Source organism: Pteronotus mesoamericanus, unplaced genomic scaffold (assembly GCF_021234165.1).
Source record: "Pteronotus mesoamericanus isolate MK-2021 breed Mesoamerican mustached bat unplaced genomic scaffold, CSHL_Meso_final scaffold_167, whole genome shotgun sequence".
Classification (NCBI taxonomy): Eukaryota; Metazoa; Chordata; class Mammalia; order Chiroptera; family Mormoopidae; genus Pteronotus; species Pteronotus mesoamericanus.
In genome coordinates, this window is record NW_026555308.1 from 20,206,738 (window position 1) to 20,224,968 (window position 18,231).

Here is an 18,231-nt window from a genome sequence, read left to right on the forward strand (position 1 = left end):
ACAAGCAAAAAGGTTGGGGTGCCTGTGGTTAATTTTCCCACAGCTTTGCATGACAGTCCCTGACACTGGACTCTTCCAGCAAAGAGGCCTGCAAAAAAGCAAAAGAAGGGCCCAGTGGTTTTCTCCAGGCCTCTTTCAATCATTTCATGGTCAGTTATTCTCTTGAGAAGCATCTGTCTCCTTACCGATTTGCTCTGATCTCTAAGGGGACCAGCCTTGGCCATCCTCAGGTAGACACTCTCCCACAGGAGGAGAGCTCTTCACATCACCCATGGCCTTGGTTACAAGCTGCATCTTTGCAATACTTGCAGCTCCTGTGTGCACCTTAGAGTCTTTGCATTTTGGGAAAGACCCACCAGGAAAGCCTTGAAGCCATAGGCTGGCAGTAATCCTGGGGTAAGTTGTGAGGATCTGTTCATTTGAATATTTGCTTTCTGGGACAGCCTCCTTCCTAACTGAGCACATTCTTGCTGAAGAATCAGAGACTCCTCCTCCCTATACCTAAATTACTTTTTTTTGGTCAACTAAGGTGCACACACGAACACGAAGTCACACACTTTCCTGTCCCCCTTCGCTGGGTACTGTGTCCAACTTCTTCAGGACTGTTCTGCAATGGGGCCAGAGTTCAGAAGGCAGTTGGAGTCCAGAAGTTCCTCTTGCATTTGGCCTTGTGCAAAGTTGATCTTGGCCAAGGCCACTGCGGTATGCAACCAGACCTTGGCTCTTGCAACTTCCCCCACCACCACCACCACCCCAGCAGAGCTCACAGCCATGTCCTAATTCTAGCCCAGCACCCCTCGCGTCTCTGCAGAGCCTCTGTCCTCACCAAGCAACATTTATTGAGGGTGGAGGATAGCTAGGCAGAGCGAGGCCCAGAGCAACCCTAAGCATCCAGACCTCAGGCTCTAGTAACATATACAGGGATCCGGGCCTTAGGGGGCGGAGGGACCTGGGCGCCATCTGGGGGCTGTGCCAGGGCCTCAGACAGCAGACGCCAGCTTCCGTTTGGTGCTCTCGCTGCAGCGGTTCAGGATGAGGTCTGCACTAGGCCGCGGGGGCACAGCCGGCTGCGGCTTCGGGCGCTCGGTCTGCAGCTGCTCCTCTGCTGCCAGAGAAAGCGGCAGGGTAAGAGGCCCCGCCTCCAGCCCGCAGCCCTTTTTCCCCGCTCCCTGCCCCACCTCTCCTCCCCTGGCCCGGCAGGATCGCACCGCTCTCCGTTAGGACCAAGGTGGCCCCGCCCTGCCCCGCCCCAAGGACGGATACCGCACTCACCCAGCGAGCTCCCTGCGCTCTGCGGCCCTGGCCGCGCCTGGCGGCGGCGCTGCTGCATAAAGCGGACGCTGTTGCGCCGATAGGTGTCTTGGCTGAGGCGCTTTCGTGATCGCTGGTGGATGCTTTGCGCGTTGCGAATTGATGACCTGGACCCAACAGAACGGGGACATTGGTCATCGTCGCGGCATCCCCGCCGCCCCGAAGCGGCTGCGTCCCTGCCCGCGAGAACTCGCATGGTCACCTCTGGGGTCCAGCTACAGCCCCGAGGAAGTGGGGAACGGCAGGGGAACGTGGCGGTAGGGGTGGGAAGGTTGGGCACGGCCTGAATGCGGCTGCCCTTCGGCGACGCGGGCCTTTACGGTGCCTCAGAGCCCAAGTCCATTTCCCACGCCCCTCGCCAGCCCTCAACCAGCTCCACCCCCCACCCCCCAGGAAGCCCTCCGGACTGCCACAGCCCTCGCGGACCATCCCCAAAGACTCTGGGCATCAACGCCTTCACCTCCACCTCACACCCCTGCTTTCCTACCAAGCCGGTGCAAGCGCCACAGCGCGGGGTAGGGGAGGATGTCCAGACTCTTGACTCAGCGCTGCCTTCCCTGCCAGGCTCAGAGCCCCTACCCTGGCCTGCCAATCCAGGACAGACCGAGGGAACCCGTGGTATACCCCAACCCCAAGGACTCACCTCCGGGGCGGTGCCCCTCGGCTCTTGATCCGGCTTTGGGCCTGGGCTATGTCCTGCCCGGCCTTCTGCAGGTACATGGATGGGAAGTAGCCTGTGACATCACCTTTCCTGCAGCAGAGATAGAAGCCAGAGAAGTGGGAAGATCAGGGTCCCCGCTAAACAGCTGGATAAGGCAGCTGGGAGGTTGCAGACACCCACCTGGCCAACACCAGACCCTGCCTCTCTGGGCCTCAGTTTCCACATCTGTGCAACACAGGCCCTACCAGCTGTGACGTTAGGGGAGGAAATTAGCAAATCCAAATCTCTCCAGGGACGTGTGTTTACTATAAAACATCTTCAAATATTGTATTTATCCATTTTTCTTTTATGGTGATTACCTTGTGTGTACTAAGAAACCTTTGCTCAACTCCATGCACCAACTTCTCCTATGCTTTCTTCCAAAAGCTTTTTGTGCTTGGAAAAACCTGTGATCCAGCCAAAATAAATGTGAATGGTATGAAGTAGGGGTCTCAGTGGGGTTTTTTCTTCCATATGGATATCCAGTTGTTGAACAGATTTTTTTTTCCCAGTCTCACTATTGTATTTGGGAGTGAAAAAAATTTTTACATAATACAAAGTTTACTTGGTAAAACTCTGATTCTTCTTGGCTGGTGGAAGGATCACAAGCAGATTCTCAGGGGTGCATGATAGGGGTTAAATGTGAGTCTAGAAGGGTGAGAAACCCTGTCTCAGAGCCTCCAGCCCAGACCCATGCAGAGGATGGTTGTTACGGCCACAAGCTCACCAGGGTCATGCACTGGTCTGTGACCCAAGGGCCCGAAAGCATTGTGCAGGGACCTGGAGAGGCCCACCGGCTCCAGGGATATGTCTCTGCTTTCCCCAGAACTGCGGGGAAAATTAATATGGAATTTCAGTGAAAGATTTAAAAGGAAAAGGGATGAAGGGTCAGTTATCAAACATAATAATTAATACAAAACAGTTATGTTGCTGAAGAAGGGCTAATAGATGGACTGGTCAGGGTAAGTGACCCCAAGTAACAAAGGAAAAATGTACCCACTCTGATGAGGACACTGAACCCATAACAGGAAGGGTGGGATTATCACTCATCTGCTACCATAATGGAAACTGAGCCCCGAGAGGTGCTTACCCCGTGTCACATGGCCGAGCAGCAAGCAAGTCAGCCCAGATCCCAAACAGGCCCTGCCCGGGGCCAGGGCTGGCGCACTGGGAGGGAGGGGTGCTCTCTTACCTGATGACCCACCAGCCGTCCAAGAGCTTATGAATGACCTCGATGGTTTCACCTTCCTGGAGGGACACCTCATCCTCCAATAAGGCAGTGTAGGCTTTGATGGCGACGTAGGGCTCACCTGGTGCACAGTGACGGGGAGGGGCCTGGTGTGAGCATCTGCCCAGCACAGGACTCAGCACCCTGCCTCTCCGCTCTGGGCCTGGGGCTTCCTCCAGCAGGTCCTACTTGGTCTCCTCCTGCAGGCTCCTCCCGGCCTCACGTGGGGGCGTCCTGGAGTTCTGCCCTCTCTGCCCTCTTGACCCACTCCCACCCACCACAATCCACACCAGGGGCCAGGAGCTCCCATGACTTCAAAGCTTTGGTCAGGCATCTACCCAGAGAAGTGGGCCCGCAGGAAGTGTGGGGGTGGGGTGCCCCCCCACCTGGTTGGTTGGTCAGTGGCAACCAAGCCACTAACTCCAGCCCACATTGAGCACAGGGCTGCAGGCCCAGTGTACACACTTTTCCCAGTTTTTAAAGAGGACCCATAAACCCACATAAAATGGTGAAATCTCTCCATTTTGAAATATGGGGAGCCAATTCTGATTTTTTTTCAAACTCCACTAGAGCCCCATTCAGCCTGGGGGCTGCCAGCTTTCCCCTCTAGCTGGCAGTGATGTCCCCTCCTGCAGGCAGCCCTCCTTCCTGAGCCTCAGGGTCTACTCGCCATTCAGCCTCCCTGAGACCTGGCCCCCGTCAACTGCCCCACAGTCAACAACCCATGTGAGCGTCCCAGGCTGACGGCATCACCCCCACCTCATTCCTCCTCCTGGTTCCCTGACCACCTCCTACCAGAGCCTCCAAGACAAAGTGGGAGATCTCAGCTCTGACTCCCCCTCTGCCCAGCCCCCATGATGTCCCACCCCGAAGCAGTCCCTTCTGGCTTCTCAATATCCCCAGGCCCCTCCCACCCCTTCCTGCCACACCCCTGTGGCCATGGAGGATAAGGGGTACCTTCATAGTTGGGCTCTGGGTCCTCTGCCTCGTCGGGACTGTCCAGGGGCTCCAAGTAGGAGGCCGGGACCCAGCCTCGCTTTGTCTTCATTTGGCAGAACCACCAGCCTGCGCCCAGGGTGTGAGGCAGTCCGTCAGGGCAGGCCTGGCAGCCTCCCTCAGCCACGGGGCGGGGAAGACTCAGACACACAGGCGTCCAACGCTCAGGCTCAGAAATGTCACCTTCGCCACACTCCACACTGAAGTCTCACCCACCCACACACACAGGGTCACAGAATCACAGTTTGGAACCCACTTCACACACACAACGACGAGTCGGCCTGCCCACCCGGATATGACCCCCCGAGACGTGCAGCGAAGCCGGCCACGTGTGCAGATACCCACAGCGGCCCCCGAGCGCACGCTCAGAGACAGGGTGACCCGCAGTGTGGGGAGGACAGTCAGCGCCCCGGGGCAGAGGCTTGGCGGGGGGGCTTGTGGCCATGGGCCCAAGCAGCAGGGGAGGGAGGTCCAGGCAGGGCAGGAGGCTGACCGCTCTCGCCCTTCTCCACGACGTCCACCACATCGCCCGCAGCCAGAGACATCTCGGAGCCCGAGCTCTTCTCATAGTCGGCGATGGCCCGGTACGTCTGCAGGATGATGGGGCCTGTGATGTCTGGGCAGAGGGAGCACAGGGTGAGCGGATGCTCTGGGGGTGCGCTGCCTCCCCCGGCTCTCCCTGTGGGGCCACCGGACTGGCACTGGCGTCCCATCCCCGCCAGCTCCAGGCACGCCACAGGCGGGTGCGCCCTGCAACCGGGAACGCAGCAGAGAAGAGCTGCGCAGCCCTGCATTGGGGAGCGCCTAGTGTGTTCCAGACACTAGTCACACACTTTGCACACTCTCCCTCATTGGATGAGGTTAGTGAGCAGCCCTCCTCAACTTTAATTGCACACAAATCACCCAGGGATCAAACTGAAATGAGTTTCTGATTCTACACAGGTCTATGGGGAGACCAGAGAGTCTGCGTCTTCAACCAGCCCCCTGATGATGCAGCTGCTGGTGCCACGTTGTGGGCTGAATTGTGCCCCCACCCCCTGAACTCTCACACTGAAGCCCTAACCCCCAGTACTCTGGAATCTACCTGTATTTGGAGACAGAGCCTTTGAGGAAATGATTGAGGTTAACTGAGGTCATAAAGGCGGAGCCCTGATCCAACAGGACTGGAGTGTTTATCGGAAGAGGAAGAGACACCAGGGATGTGTGTGCAGAGGAAGGGCCATGTGAGGGCACGGCGAGAAGGCAGCTGTCTGCGAGCCCAGGAGAGAGGCCTCAGCAGAAACCAGCTCTCACACCTTGATCTCAGACTTCCAGCCTCCAGAATTGTGAGAAATAAGCATTTGCTGTTCAAGCCACCCAGCCTGTGGTACTGTTATGGCAGCCAGAGCTGGATAAGACACTGCTGTGTCACCCCTGAAGGCCACCTTTGCCCCGAACCTGTTCATTCATTCAGCCATCGCATCCCCAGCGTCTGTGCTGGTCTCTGCAGCCACGAGGGCAAGGGAAGTGCCTTCACCACGGCTCTTACCTCCTGCTCTTTGCCCTGTACACCCTGAGCTCAGGTCCCTGACCGCCTTAGGGTGACCTGCACGGGCTGCCCCCGGCCCTCTCACCTGCAACATTAGTCTTGCCATCTTTAGGCACTAGGTAAGTCTCCGGCTTTTTCGCCCTGCAAGAGAGAACGGTGTGGGTTAGACGCTTAGCTTTCCCCCGGGAAATGGGACGCTCCCAGTGGACCTACAGAACTTCCCACAAGGAAAAGGAATGTGGGAAAGGGCCACTGCAGAGAGAAGGGGCATGGGGGTCTGCGGGGTGGCTGTTATGCCAGCCTGAGGAGAGGACCCCAAGGAGAAGGCGCCAGCTGTGAAAAGAGCAAGAGCCTCCTGCCCTGGCGCACGGGATCTGGGAGAGGCTCCCGACAGCTCCGGGGCCACCTCCCCTCTGGAGCCTGGGGAGAGCGGCCAATGGGAGGTGGGGGCCTCCACGCCTCTAGACCCAGAGCTGATGGGAGCTGCCCAGCCCCGCATCAGGGTGAGCCAGGGGCCCGTAAACACTGGCTGGAACGATTGTCTACGGCAGCCCCGTCCTTTGGTCGTCCCCATATTCAGTGTCCAGAGAGGGAACCTTCCCAGACTGTTCCCCTGAGATCTTAGCCTCTCAGATGACGTCCATGCAGGGGCCTGAGGACAGGAGACCTCTGGGGCAGGGGGCAGGCAGAGAATGAGGTGACCAAAGGGAGCCAGCGGCCTGAGAAGTGTTCGGCAATTAACAGGGGCCGCCAGACCCCCACACCCTCTGGCACTCCACCACTGTAAACACGCTCGGGACTGCATTTGGCGCTCACCACCCCGTCACACACGGATAAACAGCATTCAGAAGGCTTTCAGACCCTGCTCCCGCCCACCCCATGCCTCCTGCGGCCATAAGACTCAGAGGGGTCCAAGCGGAGACTTGGAAAGGATGGTCAGTGGTTAGAGGTCACATGGGTGAGAGTTGGGATCTTGCCTCCTCCTCTTTCTGGCTGTGCACCTTTGGGCAAGTTGCTTCCCCTCTCTGAGCTTCAGCCTCCTCATCTGCAACACGGGGAAGTCCAGCCCCCATCTGGGGTGGGGTTTACCACCCCACATTTTCTCCCACCTGCCTCCGAACAAGACAAGGAAGTCACTCACTGGCTGTCCGTGGGGAGCTTGAGGTCGTCGGGGCGCACCTTGAAGAACTCAAGGAGGTGTGGGCAGCGGGAGATCTTGACCGGCAGGGCCATGAGCGTGTTGCAGTACTCGGTGAGCGTACCCTGGCGGCTCTCAGTTTTCCGCTGCCCATCAAACCACCTTGGTGCTGAGAGGACCAGGGAGGGGCACCAGAGAAACAGGGAGCACATCCTTGAGGTCAAGTCCAAGAAGGGGCGGGGGAGGAGGGGGCAGCTTGAAGCGCAAGTGAGGGGAGCCAGGACAAGTAACCCCGCCCAGGTGACTCAGCCCCTCACCTGGCAGGTGGGGGATGATTCTGCTCTCTGGGTTGATGTCCCCTGCCTCAATAGGAAACAATTCCTTTAAGGTTTTCTAGACAGCAAAAAAGACAGAAAAGAATATTTTTTCATTACAACACTGTAAAAGCACATTGGAAACAACCTAAATGCCCTCCTAATTGGTCAGGCTACAAACTTCTGGAGGCATCCCCGACTCCTCTCTTTCCCTCCCTCCTCACATCCAGCCACCAGCAAACCCTTTCAGTTCTACTCCAAATGTCTATCCAGAATCTGACTCTTCACACTACACCCAATGCTTGTCCGAGCTTCCACAAGGCCTGGATTTTACAACTCTCTTAGGTCATTCCCTGCTTCTACCCTAGTCTGTCCTCAATCCAGCATCCAGAGGGGGCCTCTTAAAAGCTACATTGGACTCCTCTCCTCCCTGCCTCTCAGCTCACTAACAGTGGAAGCCAAAGGCCTCGTGTGGGTCAACAAGGCGCCACTAGACTTGGCCCTGCCCACCTCACTCGCCCTTCTGCCACCAATGTCCCCGTTGTTCACTCTGCTCCAGCCAACCTTCAATACCCCAGGCCCACTCCTGCCCCAGGGTGTTTGCACTTGCTATTCCCATCCTTTCTCTACATATATCAATGGTGCTCTCTCTTTCCCTCCCCTTCTTCAAGTCTTTGCTCAGATATCACCACCACCCCGCCCCCCGCATTTAAGCCTTGTCTTTGACAATTGCCCCTCCTTCCCCACCCAATCGTCCTCTTCTCCTCCCTGCTTTATTTTTCCCCATTGTTCTAATGACCATCTAGCGCACGGCATAAATTACTTGTTTTTGTCTGTTATCCTGACTTCTCTACTAGAACTTAAGGTTACAAGGGCACGCAAGGATTTGCACCCATCCGTTGTTTGTACCCTTATCACCTTCAATAGTGTTTCCTGCTCACCAAACACAGCATGCCTGGCATGCAGGTGGGGCTCAATAAATAGTTGTTGAATGAATGAGCCCACCCATGAATAAAAGGGGCTAATCCTACAATGAAGTAACTCAGAACAGCTTAAAAGGGTGAGATGGAGCCACACACTGATCATCAAGGACAGATCTCAAAAACATAGCCTAGGAAGCCAGTGGCATACGGGTGGCTTTTATATAGACTGCAGACAGTGCACCCTCAACACTACCACACATGGCTCTTGAGCTGGGTGTGTGTGCCCAGTCACCCAGGATGGAAGCTGGGACAAGGTATGGGATGCAAGGGGCCTTCCACTTCTTTGGTAACATTTTGTTTTGCTTATATCTAAAAAAGCTTTGTAGCAAATAGCCCATGACATCAGCTGCGATGCGAGGTGCTGGGTGTCCGGGGCTGGTTAGAGTCTTCTTCACATTTATCTGCATTTTGTTTTAAATGCTCCTCACAAGAGAAATGCAGGAAGCCGCAGAGTCCGGCTCCCTCCCTGGCTAGGAAGGGCCGTGCGTATGGAATGGGCTCTTGGGGGGACCCATCTGGCTTTCGCGGTCCCTCCATCCACGTGTCTCAGACCAGGACCAGGCAGCTGAGCTCTGCACAGCATGACCCCGGGGAAACCACCCCCAGTTCTGTCCCACCAGTGGCTGGTGTGGGGATCCTATGAGGTTTTAGAGCCATTGCATTTGCTCACGTAAAACTTGATGACAGCCGACACCCACAAAAAAAAGGTCCCAGTTTCTTGAGTGTCAGGCTTCTCAGCCCTCCTCCTGACCCCCTGGCAGTCCTCGGCAGGCCATTGACCATGAGCGAAAAGGCAAGCTCCCGGGGGGACGGCCGTGGTGCTGACACTGGCCAGGCCGTGCCCCTGCAGGGACAGAGCATGGCCCTAAATAATGCCCCTTTGAGTCCGTGTCAAATGGGTACAGCGTTTCTGTGTGGGAAGGTGAAAATGTTTTGGATGGTCGTGACCGACACACGACACTGTGAATATATTTAATGCACAGTATATTTTACCACAATAAAAAATATATTAAGGAAAGTGTTTCTTAAAGTTTAAAAAATGTCCCCTTAACTGTGGGCTGCTGCGGGCAGACCCCGGGGCTCCTCACACCCAGTCGGCACCTGGGTGGCTCTCCTCCCCAAAAGGCAGAGCTGGGACTGGGTGGGGGTCCCCTCCCTGACCCCTGCCCACCGGACACTCACGTGGAACTCATAGATCTCCGTGAACCGCCGGTAGACCACCTTCTCAGACAGGTCCTGCCACTTCACCAGGAACATGTACACCTGGGGGTGGGAGGACCTAGCTCAGCTTCCAAGGGGGCGTGGCCATGCTCCCGGGGCTGCGCCGCACCCGCTGGTGGAAGCCAGAAGGACAGGGGGTGGAGCGCTCTTTAGGGCGACCTGGGCCACAGAAAGGGCACGAACTTCATGGACCCCGGAGCTGCCACTCTCCAGCTTTAGGACCCGGGACAAGATGACCAACCTCTCTCATATTAACTCAAATTCCTCACCTGCCATTGGAGATAAAAGTAGGACCTCCCCCAGGGCTGGTAGGAGAGAGTTACAGGAGATTAGATGCAGAAAGGGCTGGACCCAGGCAATACAAGAACACTGGAAGGTATTGTATAGTTCCATATATGAGGGGGAACCCCCCCAAAACCGGAACTTACTTATAAAAAATATATTTATTCTTACATGTTAAACTTCAGTCCCCTTCAGCCATGACTGGTGTGGTTCAGTGGACTGAGTGTTGGTCTGCGAACCAAAGGGTCGCTGGTTCAATTCCCAGTCAGAGCACCTGCCTGGATTGCGGGCCAGGTCCCCAGTTGGGGGCACACGAGAGGCAACCACACATTGATGTTTCTTTCCCTCTTTCTCACTCCCTTCCCCTCTCTCTAAAAATAAATTAAATCTTTAAAAACAAAACAAAACAACTTCAGTCACCTTCAAGGTACTCTCCATTTGATGTAATACACGTACCGAGACTTTATTCCGCTGCTCAAAACAGTTTTTGAACTCATCTTTTTTGACGCCTTTTAGTGCTTCTGCCATTTTTTGTTTCACCTCTTCCACATTGGCAAAATGTTTCCCTTTGAAGACTTTTTTCATTCAGGGAATCAAAACAAAGTTGCTCAGGGTGAGATCAGGTGAATAGGGAAGGTAGGGCATGGAGGTCATGCCGTTTTGTGTCAAAAACTGCTATACACTCAGTGCCATGTGGGCAGGTGCACTTGTAAATCACCCATCATGAAATGGGCAGCCGCACCGAAAGAGTCTTAAAAAAATTCACTGAAGCCAAACGCAGCTTCTCACAACAAGGGCAGCTGGTGCACTGATACAGCTGTGTTCCTAGAACACTCACCTAGCGGGGGAAGCCTGTACTACAAGGAGCTGGCCCTCCAAAGATAGTTCCGGTCTTTTTAGGGTCCCCCCTTATGTATACATATATGTATATATGTATATATACACAAAAATAAGTATATATGTGTGTGTATGTATATGCACTTATTTTTGTAAAGAGAAATACAGAAAAGATGAACTAGAATGAGTCTTTGAGTTTATTCTTACAAAGTTTTGATGTCTGATCACATGTGGATAATTTACATATTTAAAAATAAACTTAAATCAATAAGGAGGGGCTTCAGGTCCAAGGTGGCAGTGTAGGAAGATGTTGAACTCACCTCCTCCCAGGAATACATTGAATTTATACCTATAGATAAAGTGATTTCCTGAAGGAAAACAGGGCTGAATAGCTTCTGCACAACAAATGACAGAGACTACACAGAAACAGACAGGAGCGCAGGAGACAGGCACGTTGTGGGCAACCCACCCAACACACATCCTGCAGTCGCCTGCCCTTGGGCATAGCTTAATAACAGTGATCTAGAAGGACATCTAGGCTGTAGAGGAAGGAAATCTATTTAATAACCCTAGAGCATTTGCTAAGTGGCAGAGGAACTGCGGGTACTCTCTGGAGTTGGAGGCAACAGAGTGCCGCTTGCGCCCCCTCCTAATGATCCAGGCGCTCTAGCCGCAGGCCAAGGCTGTCCCAGTGCACCCCAGCCCCCAGCAGCTCTGCTGCTTGTCCCCAGGGACTCCCCACAGCCAGCCGGCTCCAGCGCCCAGTTCCAGCTGGCCTGGCAGGGCAGTCCTGTGCTGCTTGCCTCTGGGACTCCCCTCAGCTTCACGCCTGCCCTAGCTACAGGTTCTGCCCACATGTGGCTTGTCCCCTGGACTTGCTGTAGGAAATGCCACTTCAGCTACAGCCCCTGGGGCTCACCCCAACTCCAGCTTCAGCTCCAGGCCCAGGTTCATCTTGCCCCTGGGGCCTAACTAAAGCCTGAGCCCACTCCGACTACAACTCCTACCTGCCTGCCAAGGCAGTCCTGGTGCAGCCTGCCCCTGTGACGTTCCTTGGCCCATGTGCCTATTCCACCTATAGCCCCAGGCCCCAGTGAAGTTGGCTCCTGGGACTCCCTTAGGCCCGCGAACACTCCCGCTCCAGCGGGCCTGCCAAGGACACCCGGCACACACAGTCCTACAAAGGGGTAGCCCCTACACAAGGTCACTCCTTCAAGACCAGGAGACGTTGCTGTTTCACCTAATTCATAGAAACAAAAACAGAGAGACAGCCAAAATGAGCAGAGAAATATCTTCCAAATGAAAGACCAAGACAAACCCCCAGAAAAAGAACTAAATGAAAGAAACAAGCGATCTATCAGATAAAGAGTTTCAAAATACTAGTTATAAGGATGCTCAATGAACTCAGGAGAAGAGTAGATGAACTCACTGAGAAATTTCATAAAGAGAGAGAAATCACAAAAAAGAACCAGTCAGAAATGAAGAATATAATAACTGAAGTGAAGAACACATTAGAAGTCAACAACAAATTAGTTGATGCAGAATAATGAGTTGACACGCCAGAAGGCAAGGAGGTGGAAATCACCTTTTCAGAACAGCAAAAAGAATAAAGAATTGTTTTAATATTAGGGTAGTTGAAGAGATGCCTTGGATAACATCAAAGCATACTAACATTTAAATCATAGGGGTCCCAGAAGGAGAAGAGAACAAGAAAGAGATAGAAAGCCTATTTAAAGAAATAATGGCTGAAAACTTCCCCAGCCTGATGAAGGAAACAGACATCCAGGTCCAGGAAGCCCAGAGAGTCCCAAGCAAGATGAACTGAAAGAGACCCACACCAAGACACATCATAATTAAAATGCCAAAAGTTCAATCAACAAGGATTTTTCTTTAACTTCGAAGTTAGAAACAGAAACAAATTTACCAGTAAATCAAATGGGTAATGATCATATTAAAAAGAAATGAAAAAGAAAGAATCCAAGTAACTTTTAGCTACAGTACTTTCACTCCTCTCAGTCTGAAGATAAATGGACCAGAAAAATGGCAAAGAAACCTTAAATTTGACTTAATAGATTAGCAGGTTTATTGTTAATAGTGGTGTGGGCGTAGAGATCCTGAAACAAGTTTATGAGTATTGCAGAATTGAGCAAAGGAGTAAATATGTTGATTTTGTTGGGAGCCAGGCTTCTTGGGTGAGAGAACGGAGCTACAAATATAAATTGATGAAAGGCAAGAATGATATGAAATGGCAATTTTCCCCAGTCTGTCCACTGGAAGGACATGAGCGATGACATCTCAGTGACAATGAGCACACCTAGCTTCCAGATCTTGGGTTCTAATACCACTCTCACTGAAAAGAATCAGGGGTCTTTAGCAAAACGTCTGGGTCCAAGGCTGGGGGAGGTGGGCGAGTAAGCATGGATCATCCTGTGCCAAAAGGATGTGCTCAAAGAATGACAGGCACAGAAGCCAGCTTGGAGGAGCGCCCACTGGCCAAATCTGGGACAATCTGAGCATCAAAAGTAAGTCATGATATAATGGATTATAACCCATTGAATAAAATCAGAATCCATGGATCCATATGGACAGAAGTAAATAAATAAGGGAGAAGGAAAGACCCTTACAGTAAAATGTTGAGTAATAAATGCAGAAGGAATGATTGAGTTTAAAAATCACTATCTGGCGTCCTGGCCAGTGTGCCTCAGTTGACTGGAGCTTTGCCCATAAACCAAAAGGTCGCAGATTTGATATCCATCCAGTAGGTTCAAATCTGGGTCAGGGCACATGCCTTGGTTGCAGGTTCCTTCCCAGCCAGAAAGGAGAGGCAACCTATTGATGTCTCTCTCTCACACTGATGTTTTTCTCCCTCTCTTTCTCCCTTCCTCTCTCTTTTAAATCAGTGGGCATGTCCTCTGGTGACCATTTAAAGAAAAACAATCATTATAGTAATTTGATTCAGGCAAGAGCCATCAACTACTATAAAGAACAGGATATTCCTACTTGAAATAATCTCCCCACAGTTTATTTGCTTATTACAAAGGGGAACTATACTAACTTTACATCAGAGATACTTGTAGGGCATGTCTAGGACTTAGTGGATCAAAGTTAACATCACCAATATGGGGAACAATTCACAATCTCATGCCACCTGATAGGATCAATGAGAAAAGCATAGGATCTCTTCTGGAGTATTCCTGCCATTTATGCACAATCTGAAGCTAATGAAGCATCAATGAACCCAAATCAAGGAACAGTCTACAGAACAATTGGTCCCATCTCTTCAAAATGCCTAAGTTGAGAGGACAAAGCAAGACTAAGACTGATCCAGATGAAGGAAGGCTAAAGAGGCATGACAACTGAAATGCAACAGAGGATCTTGGATTGGATCCTGGGCCTGAAATATTACTACAGAGAACAAGTAGGACAAAGGGTAAAATCTAAATAATGTCTGTGAGTTGAATAACAGTGTTTTATCAACGTGAATTTCCTAATTTTGACACGTTTGCATTGTGGTCATGTAAGAGAATGTCACTGATTTTAAGAAATAACATGGTATTTAGAGGTTAAGAAAAAACTTCTCCAATTTGGTCTCAAATGTTTCAGAAAATGTATATTCAGAGAAAGAAGGTGTGAGAGAGGAAAGAGTAGAGGGAGAGGGAAAGATGGGGGAAGAGAAGGAGAGGGGGGAAGAGGAGGAAAGAGAGAGAGACTGGATATCCTCCCTTGTCTTCCTCTGGGCTTGGGGACACTATGGTGGGGTGCCATGTCTGGGCAGACACTTCCCCAGCTCCTCAGAGGCAGGAGGGGGGAATTCCCCGCCCCTGCCCCCCGGGTGGTTTCACCCTACTGGAAGGGATATGACTCAGGTAACTGACCCCACAAGCGGCTAGGGGAACAGAAGGGCCTCCGCCCTCTGCCCCCGCGTCCCCCGCCCCCTCTCCCTTAGGGAGGACCACTCCCTAAGAGCTGGGATGGTCCGGGAGGGCTGCGTGGAGGAGTGCGTCCGGACCTGAGCGCCGGCTGGCGGCCGGGAAGGATACTACAGGGAGTGGAGACTGGCCTCCTGGCTGGGGCTGGAGAGCCGGGAGTGAGGTGGGCTGGCGGGGCCGTGGTGCCAGGGCGCGCTCCCTTTTAAGGACCCACATCCACTGCGGACCCAGACGGACAGACTGGGGCCCAAAGATAGGGAGCCGTTTGCCCACGATTTCGCCCTCCCGGGAGCCCGGGTCTCCGGCGGTGGTCCTAGGGGGGCGCTGCGTGGCCCCGCGCGCCTGCCCGGGCCCGTCCAGGCGCGCTGCAGGGCGCGCCCGCTACTCACGTAGTGCTGGCTGGGGACGAAGCGCTTCTCGAAGCCCAGGAGGACGATGTGGCGGATGAAGGTGCCCTCCATGGCAGGACTGTGCGCGGCCACACTTGTCGGGGCGCCCCCGGGCTGGGCCTTAAATGGTCTGGAAAGAGGAAGTCGCTGCTGGGGACTGTGAGCACGGGAGGGGGAAGAAAGGGCTTCCTCCTTTCAGTTTCTGGGACTCCTCAGGCTCCCGCCACGTGGATGTGGACAGCCTCACACACGCGTGCGTGCGAGGACAAGCTTGGCTTGCCCTTCTCACGGTGCCTCGCAGGTCGGGGGATTCCATCTACCGCCCCTCTCCTCGTGGCTCTCCCTGTCCCCCGCCCCGCCCTGCCCCGAGCGGCCTCGCGGCGGCCCCTGGCACACCTGGGCCGCCTTCTCCCGCAGATCTGTCGGTAACTCCCTCCCGCCCTTTCTCTGCGTTTCTGCTCAGATGGCGCGCCCTGTGAGAGGACTTCCATGATAACTACACAGAAAACAGCCAACGCCATGCTTCCGCCATGCTGCTTACCTGCCTTTATTCCGAGTACTCACGGCAACTGACATATTACTTATTTTACTTGTTTACGATGTTTCTCCTTACCAGAGTGTGAGCCTCAGGAGAGCAAGGGCTTGGCCTGCTTCAGCACCCAAAGCTGGGACGGGCTTTCTAAGCTGAGTTCAAACGCTGATCAAAGAACAGACCCTCAGCCTTGGCGGGTGGGACTCATTGGGTTGAGCGTGGTTCCGCCAAGTGAAAGGTGCGCGGTAGAGGTCAGTCAGGGCACATGTGGGGTTGGTCGGGCACGTGGGAGAGGCAACCCATCGATGTCTCTCTCCCTCTCTCCCTCCCTTCCCCTGTCTCAGAAAATAAGTAAATAAAACCTTAAAAGGAAACAGACCCTTAGGCCCCTGCTGGGTAGCTTGGTTGGACTGCCCTCTGGATACACCAAAGGTTGTGGGTGCCATGCCCTGTCCGGCACAGGCAGGAGTCAGTCACTGACTGAGTGAATGGGCTGAACAAGTGGATGTCACTCTCTCTCTAACATCAATAAATTAAAAAATAATAATAAAAGACCCTAAGAGCTGACTCAGCTTCCTTCTGAGTGAAATGGGGACTATCCTCTCTGCCATCTCTGCTCAAAAGGGGATTGGGAGGAAGAGGGGCAGAGGGGGGCAGCGTGCCTGAACAGAGGCTGAGGCCCGTCGCACTAAAACCTGGGGCACTAGGACCAGGCAGATGGGGGCCTGGAAGGCTCAGAAGTTATGGAGCTGGTTCCAGAGCACACAGCCAGTGGCTCAGACCCTGGCAGCCTGGCTGCAGGCTCAGGTGGGGAGGCACGGGGTGTGGCCCAGGGGAAGACTGCAAGGCTGAGAGACATGGCAAGGCAGTTTGCAACGGAAGTACTCATGGCTGTGGGTCCCCCTGGACTATCGGGGCAGAGGGTTGGCGTCTGGCTCAGAAAGATTTGCTTGGGAGATCCCCTCCCGTTACTGCTGCCCCCCCCCCCGCCACCCCAGGAGGTCACCCTGGGTGTGACAAGCCTTGCAGGTCCTTTCTCTGGTCATTTCCATTTATGTATCCAGGATCTTCCAACATAGAAGGATACACTACACAACAGTGAAAAGGAATGGCCGCACACATGGGTGAACCTTCCAGACACACGTGGTGGGAGAGAAGGCAGACACAAAGCACCCCTGCAGAATGTTTGTCCCAAGCCCCAAACTGCTCAAGCCAGTCCGTGGAGTTGGCAGCCAGGGTGACCTGGGGCGAGGGTGGGGGCTGGTAGTGACTGGAGGGGAGCAGGAGGCAGCAGGTGATGGTCTTGTCTTTTTTTTGTAAAGATGTTATTTATTTATTTTTAGAGAGAGGGGAAGGGAGGGCGAAAGAGAGGAAGAGAAGCACCAATGTGTGGCTGCCTCTCATGCAACCCCCACTGGGGACCTGGCCTGCAACCCAGGCACATGTCCTGATCGGGAATCGGACTGGCAAGCCCTTTATTTGCAGGCTGGCACTCAATCCACTGAGCCACACCAGCCAGGGCACCTTTTCTTGATAAGGATGCTAGTTCCACAAGGGTGCTCACTTTCTGAAAATGAACCTAGCCCCAGGCACAGAAGATTTGTCTATGGCTCTGTTCTGTGGGTATGTTTTACTTTAATAAAGAGTTGAAAACAGAATGGGTTGAATGGGGTCATATGATGGATGACTGTTCTCACTTAACTTCATGGCAGGAAGGCGGCACCTGGCAGCATAGGGCTTCGGCTCACTGTGGAGCAGCTGCCCCACAGATGCTGCCTTGAGGTTGCCACATAGAGCCAGGCCCACAGCATTGTTCTCATGGACAGAAGGAGAGAGGAAGGGCAGAGCAGGACCTCATACTGAGCCCCGGATGCCCTCAGCACTTCCTTCTCTTCCTCCCAGTGGCCTTTCCACTCTTGCATAACTGCCTGGCCGGACTGCCCTGTCCGGAGGACACCCACCGCAGCGGCCAGAGCCATCAGCTGCTACCTTTCCACTTCCCTCCTGGTGGCCTCCCTGCGGCTCCCCTGGCAGAGAGACATCTGAAGTACGAAGTGAAAGGAACGCATGTTTTACCGAGTCTGCAGGCTCAGAGCCTTTTGCCAGGATGAGACAGGATTTGCTTTCATACACAGATGAAACAAGGGAGTGACCAAATGATTAAAAGAGAAAAGGAATAAACAAAAATGAAGGAGGTAATAAATAAAAGATGTGGGGGGTATGAGATAACAAAGTTTGTAAAGTTTTATAACTTTTAAATTGTGAAATATGTAGAAATTGCAGAAAAATGTACAGTTTAACCAATGATTATAAAATTTTGGTTATTATAAAGTAGAGGTCTAGCTATACGTGTCTGGTAGAAGTAATGCTTGCTTGAGTGTGGTTAGTAGGGGAATAATATGGGTGTAATAATTTACAGTTTTAATTTGGACATTTCACCTAAAATGTGTGCTTGAGTATGATATTGTTATGTTATAGAATTGCATACTTATAATTTTGTAATAAAAGAGTTTGTGATTTAAAAAAGAGGCGTTATTGGTGCGGGACCCTGTATCTCGCCAGCCTGGTATAAGAACAATGCCAAGTGCCCACAATCCCCCCTTCCCATCGAGTGTTAGTGAAGGATTTAACCTGTGTCAGGGGTGCTTTATATCTATGATCGCTTCTTATCCTCCTCCTGAGGCGGTCGGGTAGGTACTATCATCCCCACTTTACAGATGGGAAAGCCGAGGCTCAAGAGAGGTAAATACGTTGCCACAGCTGGTAAGTAAAGAACTTGGATTTGAACATAGGCACTCTGGATCCTAGGCCATGCCCTTAACCACTGGGCTCGCCTGCTTTGT

General features: G+C 53.0%; 1 protein-coding gene across 1 annotated transcript; it reads right to left on the bottom strand.

Moving 5' to 3' along the window:
- On the bottom strand, nucleotides 1-14,928 carry NCF1 (neutrophil cytosolic factor 1). The gene is made up of 11 exons (XM_054589249.1): nucleotides 14,857-14,928; nucleotides 9,381-9,461; nucleotides 7,219-7,294; nucleotides 6,905-7,070; nucleotides 5,849-5,904; nucleotides 4,729-4,851; nucleotides 4,197-4,304; nucleotides 3,204-3,321; nucleotides 1,955-2,062; nucleotides 1,273-1,418; nucleotides 1-1,105 (listed from the first exon to the last, which is right to left on the bottom strand). Exons 1-11 carry the CDS (start codon nucleotides 14,926-14,928, stop codon nucleotides 981-983), a joined length of 1,179 nt encoding a protein of 392 aa, XP_054445224.1. The 3' UTR covers nucleotides 1-980.
- Nucleotides 14,929-18,231: the final 3,303 nt, after the last annotated feature.

Excerpts from the sequence above, each read along its gene's own strand:
- NCF1 (XM_054589249.1), bottom strand. The coding sequence starts at position 14,928 with ATGGAGGGCACCTTCATCCGCCACATCGTCCTCCTGGGCTTCGAGAAG. Across the intron at positions 7,295-9,380 it reads CGGAGATCTATGAGTTCCAC|AAAACCTTAAAGGAATTGTT; the intron begins GTGAGTGTCCGG and ends TTTGCTGTCTAG. Across the intron at positions 4,852-5,848 it reads TGGCAAGACTAATGTTGCAG|ACATCACAGGCCCCATCATC; the intron begins GTGAGAGGGCCG and ends CCCTCTGCCCAG.